The sequence below is a fragment of the Vulpes lagopus genome, chromosome 11 (genome assembly GCF_018345385.1).
Source record: "Vulpes lagopus strain Blue_001 chromosome 11, ASM1834538v1, whole genome shotgun sequence".
Taxonomy (NCBI): domain Eukaryota; kingdom Metazoa; phylum Chordata; class Mammalia; order Carnivora; family Canidae; genus Vulpes; species Vulpes lagopus.
In genome coordinates, this window is record NC_054834.1 from 33029263 (window position 1) to 33052612 (window position 23350).

Here is a 23350-nt window from a genome sequence, read left to right on the forward strand (position 1 = left end):
GAACCTTACATTTACAGTGTAGCAAAAGAGAAAGTAACTATGTTGCTGCTGGAGATCAATGAAGCCAAGTGAATGGGGGCTGAATGGGCGAATCCTTAGCTGAAGCGGAGCGCCAGATGGTGGAGGGCTACACTTATTTATGAAGTAAGTGGAAGTCAGCGCGGCTTCTCTGGAGAGCCTGGGAGTGTAAGGCGGTGTGAGTGTGAGTGTGAGTGTGAGTGTGAGTGTGAGTGTGTGTGTGTGTGTGATGCGATGCTCACGGGGGAGCCGCAGCAGGTGAGGGTATAGGGTTCCTGCTGTTGGCTCACGCTGCCCTGTGCGTTGACTCTCTCCGCAGTCGACTTGGATTTGGGGAGAAGAAAGAAAATGAGGTTTGTTGGGATGCTTTGCGGCAGTTTTAAATGCCAGGGGCTTGTTAGTGCGCTGTGTTGCGAAGGGGGATGAGCGCCCAGGAGTGGGGAAGTAGCTCTCTGACGACTTAATTTTCTTTCCAGCCCTGCCTAAGAGGTGGAAGGACGACCAGCAAGGGAGAGGGGACAGCTAAGTGTTTCTCTGGGAGGTTTCCTGGGCCGGTCTGGATGCTTTTATGGGCAATATAGACGCCCGACCCTCTGCTGCAGGGATGCAGATCTCTTTCTACACTCTGGCGTGTGTGTGTGTGTGTGTGTGTGTGTGTGTGTGTGTGTGAGCCGCGCACTCCGCGTAGAGGTGGGGGTCCCAGCCTGTGTCTCCATGAACACGCTTATGCGTCCCTCACCAAGGAAATGGGCTGTTGATCCTGGGACATACCCTACCTGGTAACACAATAGCAGAGACTTTCACTGCTTGGTCCAGCTGGGAAACAGTTCTAGCTTCTGGAATAGTACTTGCTCTTCAAAAAAAATACTACGCAAGGGAGGGAGGGAGAGGGGGAGGGCCGGAGGGCCAGGGATGAACCCTTCTCTCCCATCCAAAGGTGGAGGAGAGAAACCTGAGTCGGTGGGGATCTGGGGACGAGTCGGGTGTGTGTCTCTGTGTGTCTGCGTGTGTGTGTGCGCGCCCGCGTGTGGACTCTGCCTGTGACACTTTGGCTCGGTGTCAGAGAATGGTGACGGTCGTGTGTAGACGGATGATAGATGACATTTTTCCAGACATCTCTTAAAGTTCGTTTACACGAGCTGCTCTTGCATGGGGTTTGGTTTCTTTTCTCGGTGCGTGTCTAATAGAAAAGGAGCCGGTAGGGTCGGGTCGTAGAGTGCCCCTGTGCCTACGGGAAGGAGGGAACTGGTCCTTTGCAGGCTCCCTCTCATGAGGCAGGAGGTGGACCCCATGGGCAACACTTCACTGCCCCCTTTAACAGGGACCGGCTCATTGGGAAGTCCTTTCTATGGAATTCATCCTCTTGGAGGGGCGGGGGTCTATCTGTGGGGGATTGAGATCTTATCCACAGGGCTGCCTCCCATCCCTCTGGGATGCCTGGCCTCTGCCAGCAGGGAAACGAAGGAGGGAGCAGAGTCGATGTGGTCCTTTCCTTAAAGTCAGGAGTGTGTGTATGTGTTTGTGTGTGTTTGGGGGGGGGGGGGTCGGGGGATGAGGTGGGCAGCAAAGGGCGATGGGTCTGCCAGGGTTGGGGGTTACCAGCCTGGCTCCTTGGCCTGAGGCTTTGTTTCAGGACATTTCGTTTGTAACAAAAGGGGAAATGCAGAATTAATTTATAAGAGACTAACAGGAAACACGGGAGGTTTTCATATGACTCTGTCGTGCTTTTCAAAGGAATGCAAAGCAAGAATAGCTCCCCGTTCAAGAGATTCACTTAGGGGGATACTCTCATTCTGATTTGCAGAAAGTTGCCATCCGCCCCTGATGTATATTTAGCTGCTGTATATTTTGGTAAGCCGGGCCAGGGCTCTTGGTCATTCCTTTGCCTTTGCAGTGAGTGAAGGAATTAAACGGAAAGTATGCACGGGTGGACAAGTGAGTCTTGCTCAGACGGTTGCACTATGCTTCTGCCCAGGAGGTGAGGCCCAGAATAGATGCCTCTTAGGAGCCTTCTTTTCTGTCTTCAGCTTTTCCCATTCTTTGTGCTTGTCCTTTCTCCGAGGCTGAGCTTCCACGTAGTACATCCGTGAGAAGGTGGTTCATCAACAACTGTGTGGGCTGTACATGTAACCTTGGACTTAGTGACCAAAGAGGAGGGCGGCCCTCGGGTTGACATCCTCTTGGAATCTGTAAAAAAAAAAAAAAAAAAAGAAAAAAAAAATGAGACTCAGGCTTGGAGAGTGGCTTGATAAAGGGACCTTAGGACAACTTCACTCAGAGGGATGCAGAGGCCTTTCCTAGGGTTTGGATCAGACTGCCTTGTGTGTCACGTGACTTTATTCTTTCTTTCCCCCTCCCCTTCTTTACAGACTGTCTTGAGTTCTTCAGTTGCCAGTTTTCAGCCTCCTCATGCCTCCGTCTCCTTTAGACGACAGGGTAGTAGTGGCACTGTCTAGGCCCGTCCGACCTCAGGATCTCAACCTTTGTTTAGACTCTAGCTACCTTGGCTCGGCCGCCCCAGGCAGTGACAGCCCCCCTCCCGTCATTGCCACCACCGTCGTATCCCTCAAGGCTGCGAATCTGACGTATATGCCCTCATCCAGCGGCTCTGCCCGCGCCCTGAATTGTGGATGCAGCACTGCCAGCTGCTGTACTGTGGCAACCTACGACAAGGACAATCAGGCCCAAACCCAAGCCATCGCCGCTGGCACCGCCACCACCGCCCTCGGAACCTCTGCCACCTGCCCTGCCAACCAGATGGTCAACAACACTGACAGTGCAGGCCCTTTAAGTCCATCAGGTGGGGTGGGCAGCCCCGTGGCAGGGACCCCCAAGCAGCTAGCCAGCATCAAAATAATCTACCCCAATGACTTGGCGAAGAAGATGACCAAATGCAGCAAGAGTCCCCTGCCGAGCCAGGGCCCTGTCATCATTGACTGCAGGCCCTTCATGGAGTATAACAAGAGTCACATCCAAGGAGCTGTCCACATTAATTGTGCCGATAAGATCAGCCGGCGGAGACTGCAGCAGGGCAAGATCACGGTTCTAGACTTGATTTCCTGTAGGGAAGGCAAGGACTCTTTCAAGAGGATCTTTTCCAAAGAAATTATAGTTTATGATGAGAATACCAATGAGCCGAGCCGAGTGATGCCCTCCCAGCCACTCCACATAGTCCTCGAGTCCCTGAAGAGAGAAGGCAAGGAACCTCTGGTGTTGAAAGGTAATGCCCCTGTTCCCTTCCCAAGCACAGTCCTGGTTAGCCCGGGTTCACTTTGGGTTCTGTCCTAGAAGTGCCAGCGCTCTCCTTACCCTGGCGGCGCGAGACCAGTCCAGAACTTTCTTCTTCTCGCCTTCCCTTCTTTGCCCTTAACTGTTTTTGCTGTAGTGAGAAAAAAACAGTCACGTTGAACCCAAAGCCAGGAAGACCTGGGTTCTAGTCTCGAGTCAGCGTCTCGTTTGCCCTGCGCCAGCCTTCCACCTCTCTGAGACCGTTGTCGGGCCTTTTGGAGAGGCAGTGTACTGCCAGATGGTATCTCAAGCCATAGCTGGTCTGGTGGCTCTGTTCCAATCAATAACCGGTTGGAAAGTTATTGTCTCTCAGATTTCACCAAAGTTGATGGAGCGGAGGAAGCAGCAATTATGGTGAACGACAAGTAAACCTCCAGGTACCAGTGCTTTTTATGGGAAATCGTCTTTCGCACCTCTCTGACCAGCTTGGCTTTTATTTGGTTTGTAAAGTGACCGTCAAGGAGGGCGGAGATCCCTAGTGTAAGGCCCCACAAAAAAGCGTTAAGTGTACCAACAACATCTGTTCCTCTGCCAGAGCTCCAAGGGGACAGAGACATTTTTATGAAATACTCCGCAACCCGCTATTCTTTCTGGCCTCATCTGACAACCACTGGGCATCATGGCTCCTCCCACGATGGGGTGGTAGGTCACTTGTCCCCCTACGATGAATGCAGAATAACTCTAATGTCAGTGTTCCTGAGCCCTGGGGGGAAGAATTAATTACCCCCTGTTTTCGGAGCTCCTTCCACACAGTGTTGCCTAACACAGCAAGGGAACCTTCATCTGGTGTCTCTCAGACTTGCTCCTCTTTGTCCTCAGCTATTGTCCTTTGGAGCACTACACACCACTCTTTCTCTCTGTTGTCTTCTGTCCTTTGATGGTAGCTAGAGTCATCGTCTCTCTCTTCTTCTCTTGTGTTTTGAGCTAAGGTACGCAGCTTCCAGGCCACATCACCACCAAGTCTCCTAAAGCGTGTTGACCAAAGGTATGGCTGTGTTCCTTTGAACACCTTGCGTATTCAAATTAGAACAGGCCATTGGGCAGAGCAGGTCAGTTGTTTTGCCTTTGCATGACAGCTCTGCCATTCTCCTTCTTGTCTTCCCAGGGATGCAGTCTGCATTTTGTTAAGCAGCGTTCTTGGAAATATGGTTCTGAATGACTTCCATACATTCCCTCTGTCCCATCCCCTCCTGCTCCCATTGGGCTCAACTGCCACAAACGCACACCTTTTCCTAGGGCTGGTAGGCTCTGGGGGGAAGGAGAACATGATGGAGGTCATATCTGAAGAGTTTCTGTAGGGTCTGGGCATTTTTGTTGTGATTGGTGAGTTTCCTTAGGGTTACAGGTACATTCAGATTTCCTCTGTGAAGCTCTGTATTTTATGGTTTTCTATTCTTGTTTGGTTGGCTCTGAGTGATTCCCAGTAGGCTTACCCAGCTAGTGTTCTCTCACCATGATCTCGGCTTGTCTTGTCTTTTTTTGGATGAGAAAATACAATCCACAAATTTCCCATTTGTCATATTTCATCTTGGGGGAGCAAAGAGAGAGGGTGGCCAGTGGTCTTGCGGGTCATCTCTTTGCTCATGTGGAGAGTTGGTGTTAAGACCTTTTCTGTCTGTATGATCTGAGGACAGGCATCAAAAAATACAAATTAAGATGACCCAGCACTTGAACATGAGGGTGATTAGGAGGAGTTGGAGATCTCACCCTCTCGTTTGCAGTGGACATGGTTGTGTTTGGGGGGTACCGGTCAATCGCTGGGAAATGAATCTACCGCTGAAGGTGGGGTTCCTCTCCTGCGGATGCAGCTGAGAGTCTGGGCAGCCTGGGCTTGTTCCTCAGTGTCAGTGAAGTGCGATTGCCTCAGTGGGGCGGGGCCGGACATGCTGCTGACCTCACCACTGGGCACCCCGGGCGGCCGCGGAGAGGGCTCGTCATTTTCGGGTTGGTGAGACGCAGCGGCGGTCGACCTGGAAGACGCGCTGGTGGTAGAGGTTGGATTATTTGTAGCTTTGGGGGCTTTTTCTTCAAATATCTGGGAATTTGACTGAAGATAGTTTAGGAGCCAAAGGGTCGGTAATCTAGTTTCTTTATTATTGTCATTATTATTTTGGTCTCTTTGGGGGAATGGCTTAAAATTGGGACCAAGATGGGAAAGTCAGGAAAGTGAACATGATTAGAACACCCCCAAGAGACCCTTTCATCTGGGTACACCACAGGTTAATACCGTAGCACCATGGAGGTGAAGAATGGGGTGGGCATCTCGCTCTCTCAGAAGGCATGGCCAGTGACTTCTCCCAAGTTCTGGAGTGGGTCAGACCATTCTGGTCTAGCCTTGCTGCTGAGCTTTATTATACTAATACTAATCCCTTCCCTTGGTGATGCAAGCTTTTATTTTAGCAAAGTGGTTGTGATACCATTTTGGAATGAGTGATGTTTTCGCAGGGAAGCTATGGTGGCAAAGGTAGTTAGAGGTTTCTACCTTAGATCCTAAGGACCCCTTAATTTATTTTCAGAGATTTCAGTACAATCTTGGGTAATTTATGGCTGGCCCAACTGATTCTGTGGTTTATGTTTGTAAACACTGGTTGCTACCCTCCCTGTCCAAGTTTTATGTCCCCCTGTTTCAATGCCATGTTCTCCATTTTTGGTGCTGCCTGTCAAGGAGAACGGCTGCTCAGTTACCATTTTAGTAATGCTGTGTCAGGTTGGGAAGAAACTGGTCAGAGGCACAGAAGCCCCTGAGATTAAGTTACTGTTCTAATTTACAGTCCCCTCCCTGTCGTGACCTATGTCTGAATCCATGTTTTATTCTCATCTTCCGAAGAATAAATGGCATCAGACCAGTGCTTATCCTCATCCTGGTGAAAAGGATCCAAATGAATAAATATTTAGGGATTTGCAAAGTCTTTGAAAGAATTACAATCTGCTTTTCCCAAAGTTGATTTTCAGTATGATTTCTAACCAAACTGAATAAGAAGGCTAGATAGTTTGGGGTCTTCCATGACGAGAGCTACCATCTTTGTTATGATGTTTATAGGGTACCTTTTCTTTTCGGGAAAGCTGGATTCAGGACAATAATTTATCATTTGCTCCGGTTGGAAAGGATAGTCTACACTCATCTGCTTCCTCCTTCAAGACATCTATGCCTTTAAAACTTTCATTATAATAATTTTCAAGTATACGGAAAAATAAAAAAAGAGTATCAAGAGCACCCTATACCAATCACCCAGATTAAACAGTTGTTAATATTTTTTCCTATTGGCTTTCTCTTCCATTTTTGGTTGTTGAAATAGTTTATAGTATAGACAACATTTTAATGTATTCAAATATGTTTCAGTTTTAAAGTTAGTGTTTTAGAATTAATAAGGCTGCAAATATTTTATAGTATGGACATTTTTATAACTAGATACTTTAGTATCGTGTGCCCATTTTTGAGAGTTTTTCACATTTAGGTTTCTACTGTGACTAGCTAGCTCTCAGGTCTGTGCAGAAGCATCTCTCTCTTGGAGTGGGAGGGTTCCAGGCTCCTCTGGGGGACTGTAGCTCCCCCTTCCATGGATATGTCAAGGCCTATATCTGTACTTGTTCTGTGCTGTCACAAAACCAAGACTGACTGGTTTCATCCCCCATAGACCTACTGCTCCACCAGGCGTGTTGAGTGGGGAACAGGGCAGGAGAGAGACTCACTTCAGGAAGCTGATCCATACGGAAGATCTGATAACACAGGGAGTTTGATTTTTATACTATATAAAACCTTCCGTCATGATTCCTGAGAAATGAACCACACAGAGCACACATTCTTCCATAATCACAAAAGATTCTGAAGTCACAGTTACAGGCAGTATTGAGTTTGATGACAAAGTGAACTACTTTAGCTCAATAATCAGAGATCCTACGAAAATAGTCTACTTCTGCTTCCTTTCATGGGGGAACAAAAGTCTTCCCCTTGTCTCTCAGGATGTTAGGAGGAACTTTTATAAAGATACATGAAATAAAGACATACCTATATTCACAAACTTAGTGTTATTATTCTGAGCCTCTGCTTAACATCCAAACATGCCAAACATTCGTCTTGTAGCAAATGGTGGAGAAATTCAGGCAGGATTTTGGATCTGGTCTGTCTGATTCTAGTCTTGGTCCTCTCTTAATAGCCATGCACCCCTGGGCAAATTGCTTCATACTTTACTTCCTTAATTTCCTCATTTATAAAAGAGGATATAACAGTAGCTATGTCACAGTGTTAATCTAGGAATCGAGTGAAGTCATGTGTGCAAAATGCCTAGACCAGTTTTCATATGTAGTAAGCCCTCAATAAATGTAGCTTAATAATAATATTATTATTATTGGTTAAGCAGAAATGATGGTGCCGGTAAAAAGGCAATCTGGGCTCTTCTTCTAAAGGAGTACAAGTAATAAGCTAGGTATAGCAGTGTGTGTGTGTGTGTGTGTGTGTGTGTGTGTGTGTGTTGCTATGGCCTAAAAATAACTTGGTGACTGTTCACTAATTTAAGTAGCATACGGTTGGAGTGCCAAGTAATTATAAAAACACGTTGGGTCAAGAGGCCGGAATTATTTGGGCAGATCCTAGAATTACTTATTTGTAGGGGAATTTGTAAAAATGAGATGACAAATCTGTCCAACTAGTGTCCCATAACTCAATAATGAAAGTAGAAAACTATTAAGCTTCACTTTTTCTGGCCTCTCATCAGGCTGGTTTATTTTTGGAATAAGGATTGTAGTCTGACTATAAAAGGGTAGGTGGAAGGGGGGGGGAGGGTGCTTCATTTTCAAAAGTTCTCGAAGCTTTGAGTTGTGACGAGATGTCGAGATGTCGTGTGAAGGAAAAAGGAGGGAACCGTGGGAAGGCCCGCTCGTTTCTGTAAGTGAGACTTGACCCTTTTCTCTGAACTGGTTCATGGCTGCCTGTACTCTGAGTTTGTGGATATACTATCCTGCTTCCTAATTAAAAAGTAAGTGGAAAGATGTACGTGAGCTCTCCTCTATCCCTGTTCTCTTTCTCTGTTCCTCATTGACTGTGTGCTCAGCAAAGTGGGGTTTAGCCCACTTACACTTGAGTTCAAGTCTAGGCTTTTCTATCAATCAACTGTAGTTGCCCTTGGGGAGCTCAGGTCACCTCCCAGAACCCCACTTCTTTCTCCTTTGTAAAAGAGAGATAATTACAACATCACAGGATGGACTGAGACAATGGGAATCAGACAATGTGCCTGGCACATTGCTCTCAATAAAGCAGCCACTGGGTCCTGTTCTCCTACCCCTGTCCCTGTGCCCTTTCGGATCCTCTTAGGTTAGACATTGGTCAGCGGGGAGGATGGCAGGTTGTTCTAAGCCTAGTACTATGGAGCATGTTAAGTATCAACCACTTGTCCTTACCAATTCAGATCAGTTAAATTAACCACCTGGCTTGTCAAGGACAAGTTCAAGGAACTCCTTTCCTGACAGTAGTGGATAATGATTTTAGATTAGGAAAAAGAGGGTAAGGAAAGGGAGGTTTGACAAAAATCATGGGAGCTGAGAAGCTCCTGCACAGCCTGTGGCGCACACACCATCAGAAGCTAGGTGTGAGCCTTTGACCAGAAGCCAGGCCAACCCCACTTCCTCAGACTCCGCATTAGCAGCAGCCAGGTTCCCTGTCCCAGCCTGGGGGGAGCTGTTTGGGCATAAAAATGTGTCGATTTGCAGTGCTGAGGCAATTGAATTCAAATAGGTAGCCAAGGATATACTCTGCACTAGGGATAGAAATTCTGATCCCAGGAGAGGTCTTCTCCTGTTCTTTGAACTCAAGCATCCCCGTTGTTAGAATAGAAAGGAACTTTAAAGGCCCCTTAGTCTAAGTTGTCCCTGCACAGTGCTCACTGGAATCGCTTGGGGCCATTTAAAAGCTATAATGCTCAGTTCCCACCTCCAGAGATTCTGATTAAATTGGTCTGGGGGTACAGCCTGTACATCAAGATTTTTAAAAGCTTCCCTGTGACTGTGATGTGCAGCAAAATTTGAGAACCATTGATCTAGTCCAGTTTTCTCATTATGCAGTTATTGAAATGGGCCTAGAGAAATTTAACTTGCCCAAGGTCACATGCATGATTAATTTTAGAGCCTTGGTCCTCAGTGCTAAAATAAGTCTTGCCAGGTCAATAGAGAGAGAGAATGTGTGTGTGTGTATTAATGGTAACAGGATCTGATGTATAAAATACAAATATGAAATAATATATTTAATCAATCACTTTTAGTACTGATAATTTTTTTTTTCTGAATTTTGAGATTTCAGTCCAGAACTATAGGGACCTAAGTCTAAGCTCTTTTGAAACCAGCAACTCATGGTCCCGATATTTGCCTGAGTCTCGGAAATAGAGGACGAATGTTAACATTGATTTGAACTCCTCTTCTGGGCAACTTAATGGTTTAAGAAAGAGCTAGAAAACACAAATCTAAATGCACCCTTGTACCAAAATGTCTCAGGTTTCTAGGGACTTTTTGATATGTTGGACTCCACAGAGGTATAGCCTGCGAGTAGAGGAGATCCATTCATTTGTTCGACAAATAACTACTGAATGCCTTCTGTGTGCTGGGTACTGGTTTTCGGACTGGGGATCTGCCCCCATAACCCTTATAATCTAAATGCTTGGATGGAGGCCTTTCCAGATCTTTCTACATTGGAGATCATGTACCCGTTTGTATTCTTCATCCTCTTGTCCTACACAAATCTTAGTTTACGGAGCAGTTTGTCTTCAGGAGTGCCATTCTCCTGGGAATGTTTGTGAGGGATTGGCCTTTCTCTCTTTTTCCCTTGCAAGATGAAGTCTGGCCTTTTCTAAGCGCATCTTCGTGGACCAACTGAATTTCTTTCCAAAGACTTGATCCAAAAAGAATTTTTTTTTCTTTTCTTTTTTTTTTTTTAGTAAATTGTTGTTTTTTAATGGAAAAGGGAATATACATTCTCTTTCTGCCTTAGAAGCTCGGGGCTGACAGGCCTTCTCTGTGCATTAGAGTGGAACTTTGTAATTTGGACCTCCCTAATTTTGGACATGTTGCGGATAGGAACACGGCTGGTGTTTATTTTTTCCTGCATGCTATCTATGAAAAGAGGGCATGCTAAGCAAACAAGCATGTAAATGATACTTCAAAGACAAGGTTTTAGCCTGCTCAGGGAAAAAAAAAAAAAAGTTTGCAAGTACAATTAAAAACTACTCTAGCAGACAGGGGTGGGATAAAAACTTAAATCTGTCTTTTCAAAGTCTGAATTATTTCCCCCAAACCATACAGGTTGCTCTTGGGCAAAGTTTCTTTGGCCGCATTTCCTTACACTATATACTCTACATTCACATTGTATAACCTTGCTAATTCAGAAAAATTGGAGGGAAGAGAAAACGATGAGTATGAATCACAGCCTGAATTTTACTGTACATTTAGGAATGTATGTTTTATATTGAAGTTGATGTGTCTTTTCTAACTATGAAGTCTTTGACTCTTGAGATGTTTTCATCCATAAGCCAGGAGGAAGATAGTAGAATCCTTTTTTTTTTCTAATGTGTCTGTTTCATAAGTGTGAGGATTCACCTACACACACACACACACACGCACACACACACACACACACACACACACATTCTACTCCCCCACTCCGTCAAGATCCCTATTTTGTGTGCAACTGAAAGGAAAAGGAACCTTGAGCCTTTGCTCTTGGATGAGGAAATGAGCCATGCAGCCTGGGACTTTCATAGAAGATAAAGGCTGTTACCCCAAGCCCTGCCTCTGGCAAAGTGGAGGATCACTAACAGGAAGCAAAGGGTTTGCGGATTCATCAAATTATCTGTATTGCCTTTATTTCATTTGCAGTGAAGGCCTAGGCATCTCTTTTTCCACCTTCTAAGACTCGGATTTCATGGAAAACAAAGCGAGGCCAAACTTCCTCAGGGCTCCACAAAAGGGTTTCATTTTCTTTGTCTCCCTGCTCCCAACGCCCCTGCACCCATGGGATCCCTGTGGGCATCTGTTGCCCAATTTCTCAACCAGGGAAATAGATAAAACTGCCTGATCCAGGGGTCACGCTGGGCTGCTGCCCCCTTTGAGGTGCATAAACCTCTCCTGTTATAACATGAGCTCAGCTGATCTTAGCTGGTGGCCCCAGATGACAAGGCAGTCACCACTTTGTGTCAGAGCATTGTTCTCCAGTTCTTTTTTTTTTAGTATCTATCTATCTATCTATCTATCATCCATCCATCCATCCATCCATCCATTCACGAGAGACACAGGCAGAGGGAGAAGCAGGTTTCCTGCAGGGAGCCCGATGCGGGACTCGATCCCAGGACCCTGGGGTCATGACCTGAGCCCAAGGCAAACGCTCAACCACTGAGCCACCCAGTGCCCCCTCCAGTTCTTTAATGCTTTATAGTTATTCTATGGAGGGAATCATGCCACAGTTTGAATCCTGGCCCCAAGGTCTACAACCACTGGGCTAAATATTAGAAGCTGTTGCTACTGCAAATGAAGAGAAAACACAAGATTGGGAGGAGCAGGGGCAGAGACAGTGGACTAGAGGAAACAGAACAGGGTGAGGGCAGAGGAGCCCCTTGGGGTCACAGTGACAGGACCTTCCCTGTCCTGCACTTGAGTTCTGGGTTCTAATGTTCAAGACAGAGAGTTATTGGCATTAGCTATTAGAGTGTCTGCTTCCTTCTTAAAATAATATGTCTAGACACAGACTTCTAAGGGGAGGAGCCTTCCTTGGAGGGATGGGGGCATTTTCTTGGGTCTTATATTTCTAGTCTTATTAAAATAGCACATTTTTATAATAAGACTTTATAAGAATGGTTCACAGTTCATCTTGAAGTGATATTTTAATTTGACAGCAGAACACCATTTAATCACATATGACTACTCTGGGTCTGGCCAACCTATCATCCCTGAGATTAAAAAATTATTTTCCAGGGGGATCCCTGGGTGGCTCAGTGGTTTAGCGCCTGCCTTTGGCCCAGGCTGTGATCCTGGAGACCCGGGATCGAGTCCCACATCAGGCTCCCTGCATGGAGCCTGTGTCTCCCTCTGCCTGTGTCTCTGCCTCTCTGTATCTCTGTCTCTCATGAATAAATAATTAAAATCTTTAAAAAATTATTTTCCAGATAGTTTGGGAAAAAAATTGATAGCTATCTCATGCTCTCTGTATGTTGGGCATCAGGCTGTGATATCTGGGTCTTATTTTGTTCTCAGTGCAGCTTCGTGAGAGAGGTTTCCAGATCCCTGGTTTTACAGATGCAGAATCTGAGGAACAGATTCAGTTTTACTCCCATGTTATTAACCAGTGAGTTGGTGAATGAGAATGGCAACCTAGTTCTCACGAGGTTGAGGCCCAACTTCCTTCAAAGCTGGCCACATGCTTATTTATAAGTGAGCTATAGATCTCATTCCTTATGGTTGCTTTAACTGTGCTTTATCTCTGAGGTGCCCTAAGTTATAATACACCCCCTCCCTTCCATTTTCTCATATACACTCAAAAATGCCACTGCTCAGAATGTTGGCCCACTCTGTATCCTCAGAGAAGAGCTGTCTTCCCTATGACCTCTGCTCTGAATTATATCTCAGTTTTTGGCAACTTAAAAATTTGGTGATGGCAGAGGCTTTTAAGGAGTCACAGGCTGATTAAAGAAACTTTGAAAACTGTAATAATTGTCTCCAACATTTGTGAAATGTTTATTATATGCCAGACTCGGTGCCTTATATCTCTTGATAACACTGCAGCTCATAGATGAGTAACTGAGACTCCGAGAGATCCAGGCCGGTGTCCAAGGTCATTCAGCTGTTAGATCCTGGGCTCAGCACTGATACGCTTCTGCTCGTTGCATTTTCAATGTAGAGAACCTTCGGATGCATTCTCCTAGTAGCCTGTGGATGTGGGGGTGATGTTCCTTCTGCACATATTAAAATACTCACTTTCTGGAGGGGCAATTAGGTGAGTGGGAAGAAAGACAGGCACAACGTTAGATTTTATAGCAAGAAGAATATATGATGGAATATATGATATGATGGATGGTACGAGATGATGTGTGACGACATCTCAAAGACTCTAATACTCAAAGGCATTTGATTGCTTTATATTCATTATCCATTCTGTTAGCGTGGATAATAACATTAACTATAGATTTTTTTTTCATGTGAGGAAGGAATTTCTAGTAGGGTTATCAGTATCCTTTGAGAAAGTTCATTCTCTAGGATAAGGGAACAGAGATCTTATCGAACTATTTACTTTTTATTATTTTTCGCTTCGGCTTTCTTCCCCTTTCTCTTTTTTTTAAAAAAATTAATTAATTTATTTATTTACTCATGAGAGACACAGAGGGAGGCAGAAACATAGGCAGAAGGAGAAGCAAGTTCCTTGCGGGGAGCCCAATGTGGGACTCGATCCTAGGGCTCCGGGATCATGACCTAAGCCGAAGGCAGATGCTCAATCACCGAGCCACCCAGGTGCCCATTTCTTCTTTTTTTCTTATCTTTCTTCTTCCCTTCTACAACCTAAACCTACAAATACAGCTAATCAGGGAGTATGGCAGAGATGGACCCTGGGAAAAGCCTCATGGGCACCCTTGAAGGCTAGCGGAACAGACCCCTGGGAACCTGGCCCAGAGGAAGCATTCATTCAGGCGGAATTAGTGAGCATTTGTTCCAACTGTCCCATTTTACAGATGTGAATGCTGATCACTTACCCAAGAACATCTAAGCACCTAGTAGCAAAACTGGTATAGGATCCACGTTCCCTTACCCGTGATTTTTTTCATGATTCAGTAATTCATTACTTCCCAGTGGGAGTGCAATCCTTTGGTTTATATCAGAGTCATTATCAAATAAGAGAATCTTGGGATTCTCATATTATGTGTTTGGTCACATCGCTCCATGTTCATCCTTCCCTTTCCCTTTGTAGTGAGCTTGGTAAGTGACTTCTCAATGAATCAGTCTGCAGATTTGTATTTGTAGTCACTCTCCTTCAGAATTTAAATCTCTCCTATCTCACCAAGTATAGTAGGGAGGTTAACCGCATGGATTCTAGAACCAGACTGGTGAGTTTGAATTCTGACTTGGCCGCTTATTAGAAGCGTGAACTTGTAGGCATTGCATTTAGTGTGCCTCGGTTTTCTTATCCTTGAAATGGGGAGGGTAAGGATACTTCTCTCATGGGATTAATTGAGGATTAAATTAGATAACACACATACAAGTGCTTTGAACAGTGCCAGACATGTAACGACTAGCATTTATTAAAAATGTCCCATAATTATAATATGAAATAGCCATAAGAATACTTCACCATTATCTATTTATATCCAAAGGATATATGAGTGATATAATTTAGAAAAATGGATTGACATTGCCCCTGGTACAGCATAAATAGAAACAGCTCGTTGATGCTTGGTAGATTTTGGTTCAAATATTTGGAAAAATGCAGTGGCTTGGATAGATAACTACATCTGTACTTTTTTCTGAATCAGTGCCATACTGGAAAATTATATACTATTTCTCTTTAAGAAAATCTTATAAAATTAAGTCTTAGCAAAGACTTAATTATGTAGCCATTGTTGGAATATCAAGAAAATTTTAGAAAGGAGAAAACAGATGATATACTCATCCCCCTGCCTGGCCTAGTTTCATTTTTACATATTCTCTTCATTCTTTTCCCATATATGTGCATATTTTGCAGAGTTTCTCATATGGAAACTGAAATTCATTTTCGCTTTATATTGTGTGTAGTTTTGCTTTCCTATATTGCCATCAGATTTTCTTTTAATGTAATAGCATGTCTTATTTTATGGATGCCTCCCGTTTTACTTAACTAATCTGCCTATTAATGACATTAAGATTATTTCCAAGTTTTTGATATTATAAGAAAAACCTCTTGAGGGAATCCTTTCTCTGGAATCTTCTTTACAGTGTCCCCCCCATCCTGCTCCCCCATAACCACCACCTTGAGGAATGGAGGCTGGGGCCAGCTACCTTGGCTTTATATTACTACCCCCACCCCACCCCCATTCCCTTCCTGTACATTCCTGCTTTTCTCCTCAGAATATGAGGGCCAACTACCTAGCAAAGTTACTGATTTTTAGGGAAGTCTTTGTCCTTGATTATAGGTCTCTGCACACATTTCAGTTGTATGTGTGGCACATGTACCCTGATAAGGCATGTGTGTAAATCTTGGGCTTTGGTGGGCAGAGTGAGAAAGTGTGGAGGCCCCACTCAGCGCTATTAAAAAAAAGAAGCCATCGTGGAAGTGGATGAGCTGACAGGGCCAACACCACCTCATTTCATAAATATGAGTCACCCCCAGGTTCATGCTGCTGATAGGACACTTTGAAAGGGACATCATGACGACAACAGCACAAAGCGTTAGACGTTGTGAGATGCTGAGTAATATGTGTTTGTGGGCTCCCCCTTCCCCCCTTCTCAAACCCTGGGATTTTAGGGCAGTCTGGAAGCTTTCAGCAAATGCAGTCAAAAGAATACATCAGAATGGAAAGATAATTCCCATTAGTTCTTTTTGCCAAATTGAGGTAAAATGCCCTTTAAATAGGAGCTAATTCTCTGACAGATAATTAGCTTGTCTTCCTTGATAAGGTATGTGAATTGGATTGCATTTATTATAATTAATCCTGCATATTATGTAAAAATGCATTCGTCTGCCCTTATTAGGTGGATCTCTTTATTCCTACCTTGAGGGTGGCTGGCACCCCCCACCCCAACTCCAGTGAGAATTGAATGAATTGGATGCATGTCAGGATGTTGGGCAGCTCTCCCTCACCAAAGTTAGGACCCACAGCCGAATGTGGGGCGCCACCATTAAAGGAGACACAGCTTTCATATTAATATCTGCATAATTTCAAAAAACAAACAAACCCTTGAGAATGTTTTGGGACTTGAGAACTGGATGCTACAGAGCTGCCTAAATAATTGCCTTAAAATCAGTCCCCAAAGAGTGATATTCTTCTGGATTTACAGTGAAGAACTTTTTCCAGGGAGTGAAGGGTGGGGTTACTGGTTTAGTATACTTAGCTGGTGGCTGGGCAGTGACTCTGGGGGGTGGCCCAGGATGAGGAGGGACTCCTTAGTGACTCAAGGAGTCAAAGCTCCTCGCTGTGGTTCCCCCCCTCAGCCCCGGCCATTCATAGCTCCTTGCCACATCCTCCTCTGGCTGCAAGGCGTTTTGGGGCATCTTGTCCCAGTGAAAGCTGTTGCTCATAGTCGCTTGATTTTGCCCATTTTAAATATGTGTTGGGGGAGATATGGGAGCATGGGAATAAAAGAGCAAAAGGATAATATGGATTATCTAACTGAGAGTCTCTACTCTAAGTTGAAATGTTTCTTTTCTTGAGAAGATGGGGGCTGTTCCATGTTCCGTGGAGCCAGGCTTCTGGCATCTTAGATTGTAGTCGTTTGCCATGGCTCCTACCTGTGTGTGAGCGTGTGCACATACATATTTGAGTTCACATTTATAAAGGGGGTGGTACGGCACTGAGCTTTAACTCCGTTAGTGGAAATAACAACAGCCATGATCTCTATCTGTGCTATGCAATATGGCAGCCGGGAGTCACATGCGGCTACCGAGCCTTTGAAATGGGGCTAGTCCAAATGGAGGTGTGCTACACGTGTAACATATATATTGGATTTCAAAGACTTTGTGCAAAAAGGGAATGTAAAATTAATAATTGTTTTAACATGGGGCACCTGGGTGGCTCAGTCAGTTAAGTGTCCAACTCTTGATTTTGACTCAGGGGCATGATCTCAGAATTTTAGCCCATTGGTAAGAAGTGTGGGTGGCCTGGGCCTCCTGAACTTGTTGTGGCTGGCATCTGAAGGGAGGACAGTTTTGTTGGGGACTGTGCCCTTAACTTGTGGAATCTGTGCTGAGTCTGTGTTGTTAGTATCAGGATTGCACTGTAGCCTTCCAAGAATACACACCTTTCATCTGGTATACATGTTAGGGGCGCAGTGATTGGGAAAGTAAAGGACTGTACCTTAACTCACTTGGCTCCCTAAGCCCCATATAATGGGCAACAATGGCTAGTTCCATTCTAGACGTGTGAAATGACTCAGCCTTTGAGTCATTAACCACCAGTCAACGCTTTTGACCACCAGGCTCAGCCTGGAGACAGGGAAGTTTCTGACACCACCACCACCAGTACCCTCCAGCCTGCAACTCTTAGGGTCCCCTCTGTGTCTTCATTTCCCAGATAGCACCCCATGGTGATGACATACATGGGTACCAGCACTTCCCTGATACCAGAGATTCCTAAATAGTAATGTTGGGATGGAATTCCTTATAGGAAACTGATATAGGGTGATGCTATGAGTAAGGGGTGTTTTGTGGGTTTCTTCCTTTCTTCTTCTTCTTTTTTTAATAGTTTTCATTGTCTAGAACCATACTTTTGTAGTATGTGTCCCATTACATCTCATAAACAATGTATTCAAATCAATTGTCTTTTCTTTGGAGGCTTTTGTTTGGATTTGAAAACCATGATCCCATGTATTTTGTCCATTTATTTTTGTTTGGTTTCTCCTTCCCTGCTTAAAATAGACACTGTCTCTTGCTTGTAGTCCTACGAACCATTACCCTTCTGCTCATACTCAGGCCTGGCCGTTGTCCTGCAAGGCCTTTTAGGTCACCAGCTCCTAGAAAGTGGAGTCTTGCAAGGGCATCTTGGGGCTGCCCTCGAAGGCACATTTCTAAGAAAAGACAAACTTAAACTCTGTAGTGATTGCAAGGGAAGATTCCTTTACTAGTGAAAGCTGGGAATGGGACAAAAAGGGTGCTAGAGTTCTAAAAGAGGTCTTTTGAAATACCCAAGATGACTCGATTTCTATTTAACTTGGACCAGCCCCGAGCACTTCTCATACTGCCACTATGCCAGGCTTGATCTTCAGAGCTGTTCACGTTACCTCTTAGGCAGCTCTCCCCACCACCCTCAGTGATTGTGGGGTGTCCGTCAGTTCCAGTTTCTAAAAGGGCAATTGGATCCTCAGAAACAACTAAAGAGGTCCAAAAAATTAGACATTCTATTCTCACTCATTGCCCCTCAGCCCTCACCTTCTGGAGGACTAGAGGTTGTGAGGCCCCTTGTCTACCTTCCATAATGTTACTCCTGTGAGAGAGCAAGGGTTGTGACAGCTCTTTCTTAGAGAAGAGGAAACTCCTGTGTTTGAGGAAAAACCTCTGATGATGTGATCATGCTTTAGAATGACCATAAGATTAAGTCACTTAACCAGATGCACATGGTTAATGAGAGGGGTCAGAGGAACCCAGAATTCCTGATTTTTAGATCCAGCATTGTGTCCCTTCAACCTGAGGCAGAAGAAACAGCCCTCAGGGTGGTGAGGACGCTCTACTTGAATTGTCTATCTGTTCCTTCTCGCTATGCCCAAGTGGGAGGGCAGTTAGTTCAGAGAGGGCCAAGTCAGAGCCTGTTGAGATTTGTATGCTGGGTACGGAGCCCCCAGCCCATATTCAGTGCTTGGTAAATGTGTGTGGAACTGAACTGGGGGCCCTTCCATGGTCCTGGATATCCTTCAGGTGAGGCATGCCCTCCTGAGTTGCCTTTTCTTCTTCATGGCTGCTTTCCATCTCCACTCCTCATCACTCATATAGCATGTCCAAGGGGGAGGCATGGGGAGGAGAGAAAACAAGTGGAGAGCCAGAGGGGGAGGGAGAAGCAGACTCCTCTGCTGAGCGGGGCTCAATCCCAGGACCCTGAGACCATGACCTGAGCTGAAGGCAGACGCTTAACCGACTGAGCCACCCAGGGGTCCTCTCAGTAGGTTTTTAAAAGATTTCTGCCAATTTTTTTGTTAAGTTTCCTTTAATGTTTCTTCATTTTTCCTTCTTTGTCTTGTTAATACTCAGAATACACACACACACACACATAAATTTTTTTTTTAATCTCTCAAATCCCCCAAATTATGCTGAACCACACATTATAGGTGCTTGTCAACTAACTGGCCTTTTCCCATGTCATTCATTTCAAAGGCTATGTAATCTAGAAATATTTCACGAGCACCTCCACAAATCAGGTATTGCTCTGGGCGCCAAACAGTAAATACCTTTATAATTTCCCTTAAAAACTACCAGCATTAGCTCATTAAATTCTTGCAATAACCCTATTGTTGCCTGTTGGCACTATTATTAGTCACATTTTACAAATGAGGAGACCAGGGTACAAGAGGGGTAAGCAGCCTGGCCAAGATCCTACTGCTGGAAAGTCATGGAGGCAGCTCGGGCCCAGCACAGTGGACGGTCAGGCTCGGTTTCCTCGAAGACAAACAACGTGTCAACATTCTTGGGTGGGGGTGGGCTCACCACCTTTATAATAACAGTACGCAAGTGAGGGAATGACCAGTAATTTCAGGTTGTGATAAGTGCCCTGAAGACAACAAAACCTTGAAACTTGATGCTGTAACAAAAGAGCGGCCTGAGAAGTTCCCTGTAAATTGGACATTGGGAAGAGCCTCCCGAGGAGATCACACCTGATTGAAGGCCTGAACCACCTACATGAGTGAGGATTGAAGGGAAGAGGGTTCCAAGAAGAGAGAGCAGCAGGCCCTCAGGCCCCCGATGAGGGGGACAGACCACCCAGGCCTCGCAGCTCTGAGACAGCTTCTTTCTCCTTCTTGCCACCATCCCTCCATAGCTGGTTTATCCAAGCTGTGTTGAAGTTAGAGAGTGCTAGCATTTGGAGCACAGGTGATCCAAACTCCTGATTTCATAGAAGTGGCAACAGAGGTCCCCAGACTAGAACCCAGCATTCCTTCAATGTGGAAAGAAAGGCTGTGCTTCAAGTACTGGCTGTTTGGACTTTTGTCACCCTGAGCCATGTGGGGCATTGGCATGGCATTCAATGTGGCCGGGACGTCCGATGGTGCCAGATGTGGGGCAGCGCCCCACGGCACATGTCCCAGGTTGAACTGACCACTCCTTGGCTGGCCCTCCCCTGAGCCTCAAGTCCGGGTCCGCAGTCTATCATCCCAGCCCCCCTCCCCAGGGATGCACTGGTCTCTTGGTTCTTTCCCCCTTAATTTCAGAAGGTGGCCCACTAAATGGGGATGTGCTAGCTTTGACCTGAGGCCACCTCGTGTATCTCTGGGTACTCCCAGGCCTCCCCTGGCTTCCGGCCCACCTTTCCGAGCTCAGCCCTCCCTCCGTGGTCTGAGTGTGGGGCACGGCGGACTGGGTGGAATCGGTTGCAAGTGGAGCTCACGCCTGCTCTTTCTGGCAGTTGGTCGTTAAATGCTTGGGCTTGCTTAGTTATTCTTGCCAAATATAGAATTCAGCTCTGTGACTTGCGGAACTTGTTGCTATGCCTTTCGTGAACTGAAACATTGGTTCTGTAAAACAACTCAAATTTTGATGTTGACACTTGATCTTTCCCCCTGCCACTTCCTGAATTCCCTAAGCTACAGCCTTTGACCTCCAGATCATATGAAAACACGTCGCCAGAAAAGCTGTTTGCTTGGACGTGGGGCTCTCATTCAAAGCAAGCTAAGATGTGCACGGGACTGTCGGCGAGGTGCTGTCCTCCCCAATGGTAGTGAGGCCACTCGGACTTCACTTGTGTAACTTTGCCTTGCTTCCTGCCTCTCCTCCCCTCCTCTTGTCATGGATGTTTCTAGATGACCTTTGGTGAATGTAATTTCCAATGAGAATGTTTCACAGTAGAAATATGCTCTCCCTTGAGGCTTGCTCTTGATATTTCTAGAGATTTATTTAATTGGACTCTACTTAAATCCCATTGGAAAACATACTTTTGCTGTGAAGTTGTGATGTGTTTAATTTGGGGTCTAAGACAAATGTCGGTCCTCAGGGGAGCTGGACTGTTAGCAGCAGGGCTCCTTTTGTACAGTGGGGTTGTTTAATGAATAGCTTCACTGGGCTTTCCTCTGTTTGTTTGTTTAGCAATGCTTCATTATTTAAACTTCTGCACTGAAAAGCAAAGAATGTTTTCCCTCTCTTCAGAGAATTAAACAATAATGGAGAGTATCTGGTTGAACTCTTGGGAAAAATATGGCTTTGTATTTTATAGCACTCTCCTCCTGTTAACATTCTTCCCTCTGCAGCCTTCCAGTATGATCTCATGGATTTTTTTTCCCCTCCCTTAATCCGCCTTGATGGATTAACCGGTATTGAGCTTTTTAGCGAACAGAGAAGGTGTAGCCCTAACATGGGAGAGAGTAGCCTCCCAAATACGGAGAAATTGTCCAACAAAAATGTTCTTTAGCCCAGAAAGGTGCTGCAGGGAGGCCCTGGGTCAATGCTGATCCACAAGGAGTGTGTAACTAATGACATTCGTGTCTTTGGGAAGGGAGTGGGGTGTCTCTGCTTGTGGTTGGCTCATGGAACTAAGGTTCTGGATGGTTCCATGGACTTGCTTCTGATGGCCATATATGTTTCTGCTGGTCCTGTAGGCAGCATCCTCATCTTGACCTTAAAATGTCTCAGGTTTCATTTTAAGATATGATAAAACTTGGTTTGGCTCCTGGGGGCCAGGTTCCCAAATAATCCACAGGCTTGGGTGTGGCTCTTCAAAAGTAGGAATTATAATTTATATTTTTAAAAAGTAAGCTATATTGGTGATTAAAAGTGGAACCATATTAGTCTGCAAAATATCATAGGCAGGTGCAATTAAATACTTTACTCTCTCACAGTTCTGGAGGCTGGAAGTCTGAAATCTAGGGGCCAGGATGGTCAGGTTGTGGTGAGAGTCCTCTTCCTGGCTCTCAGACAGCCACCTTCTCGCTGTGTCCCCCCCCCCCGCCCCCCCATCATTGTGGATGGAAAGTCACCAAGCTCTCTGTCTCTTTTTACAAGGGCACTAGTCTCATCATGAGAACTCCACCCCCATGACCTCATCTAAAACTAATTACCTCTCAAAGGCCCTATCTCCAAATACCACCACACTGGGTGTGGAGGGAGCCCTGGGGGGGTCTGACTTCAACATGTGAATTTGGGGGCATGGGGTGAGGGACACGGTTCAGTCCATAGCAGGTACAAAAGATGTATTTTGGGAAAGAAATGGTGTGATTTTTGCCCAGGTTTTGGAGTATAGGTAAATTGCACCATCTGGTAAGTTAATTTTTTCCCCCTTTCTCTCTTGATGCCTTTTTCTTTTCAAACACATAATAATCCCATATTATGGACTTCTGAACAATCAAGAGCTTCCTGCTGAACTTAGAATAAAATCCTCACTGCATAATGTCCCTAAGAGGCCCTCTGCAGAGTTCTTTGACTTCCACTGGTCACTCCCTCCCCTTGCCTGCTCATTAGGTTCCAACCATTGGGCTCCCTGGAGTCACCACTGGGCTAGGGAGTGTCCTGCCCTTGCCAATGGTGTGGCCTCTCTGCCCTTTACCCGTTCCCCAAGCCAGCCCTTCCCTTCTCATCCCCGGAGAGGCCCTCCCAGAACCCCATCTAATTAGTTCCCTCTCACAGCACCCAGAAACTGGAGGCCACCTCATGGCCCTTATCATAATTAATCATTACCTTTTTCTTTGTGTGTTTATATGTTTATCATCCATCTCCTCCCTTGGACCCTGACCTGTGGGGAGGGTGAGAGGTGGAGAGAGGGAAGGGGCATCCACCACATGTCACTCAAATCCCTAAATGTTCTACAGGGCTTGCTCTTAGATAAAAGAGATTATAAAATGGAAATGTGCTAATATCTCTGGCTTGTCTGCTAAGGAAACCCAGAGACTTGAGCTGAGTGTTTCCATCTGGTGTGTCTTTCTCCCTGGATGCTGGTGGGTCTGTGCTGAGACTTGGGGATGGTTTAGATGTGGAGGGTTAGAGGAACCAGAAGGAAATCTGACCTTGCAAGTCTCCACTAGGAACATAGGGCTGGAACTCGGCTGTCCTTGGGCCACACCTTGGGCCCCACACACTGAGCCTGTGTTTTGACAGGCACACTTGTTCATGGAAAGCCACTCACCTAATGGACTCCCAAAGCCCTGTCGTGGAAAGAAAACAATTCCTTTCCCTCTGGTTCATTGGCATGTTTGTTAG

At 45.5% G+C, this 23350-nt stretch overlaps 1 protein-coding gene across 1 annotated transcript in view; it reads left to right on the forward strand.

Moving 5' to 3' along the window:
* Positions 1 to 19: 19 nt before the first annotated feature.
* The window catches only part of DUSP10 (dual specificity phosphatase 10), a 38128-nt gene continuing 14797 nt past the window's right edge, over positions 20 to 23350 (forward strand). Inside the window, exons 1-2 of the mRNA XM_041774032.1 lie at positions 20 to 144; positions 2388 to 3238. Coding sequence (XP_041629966.1) covers positions 2428 to 3238 — 811 coding nt within the window. The 5' untranslated portion in view covers positions 20 to 144; positions 2388 to 2427. The remainder of the gene's footprint in view (positions 145 to 2387; positions 3239 to 23350) is intronic.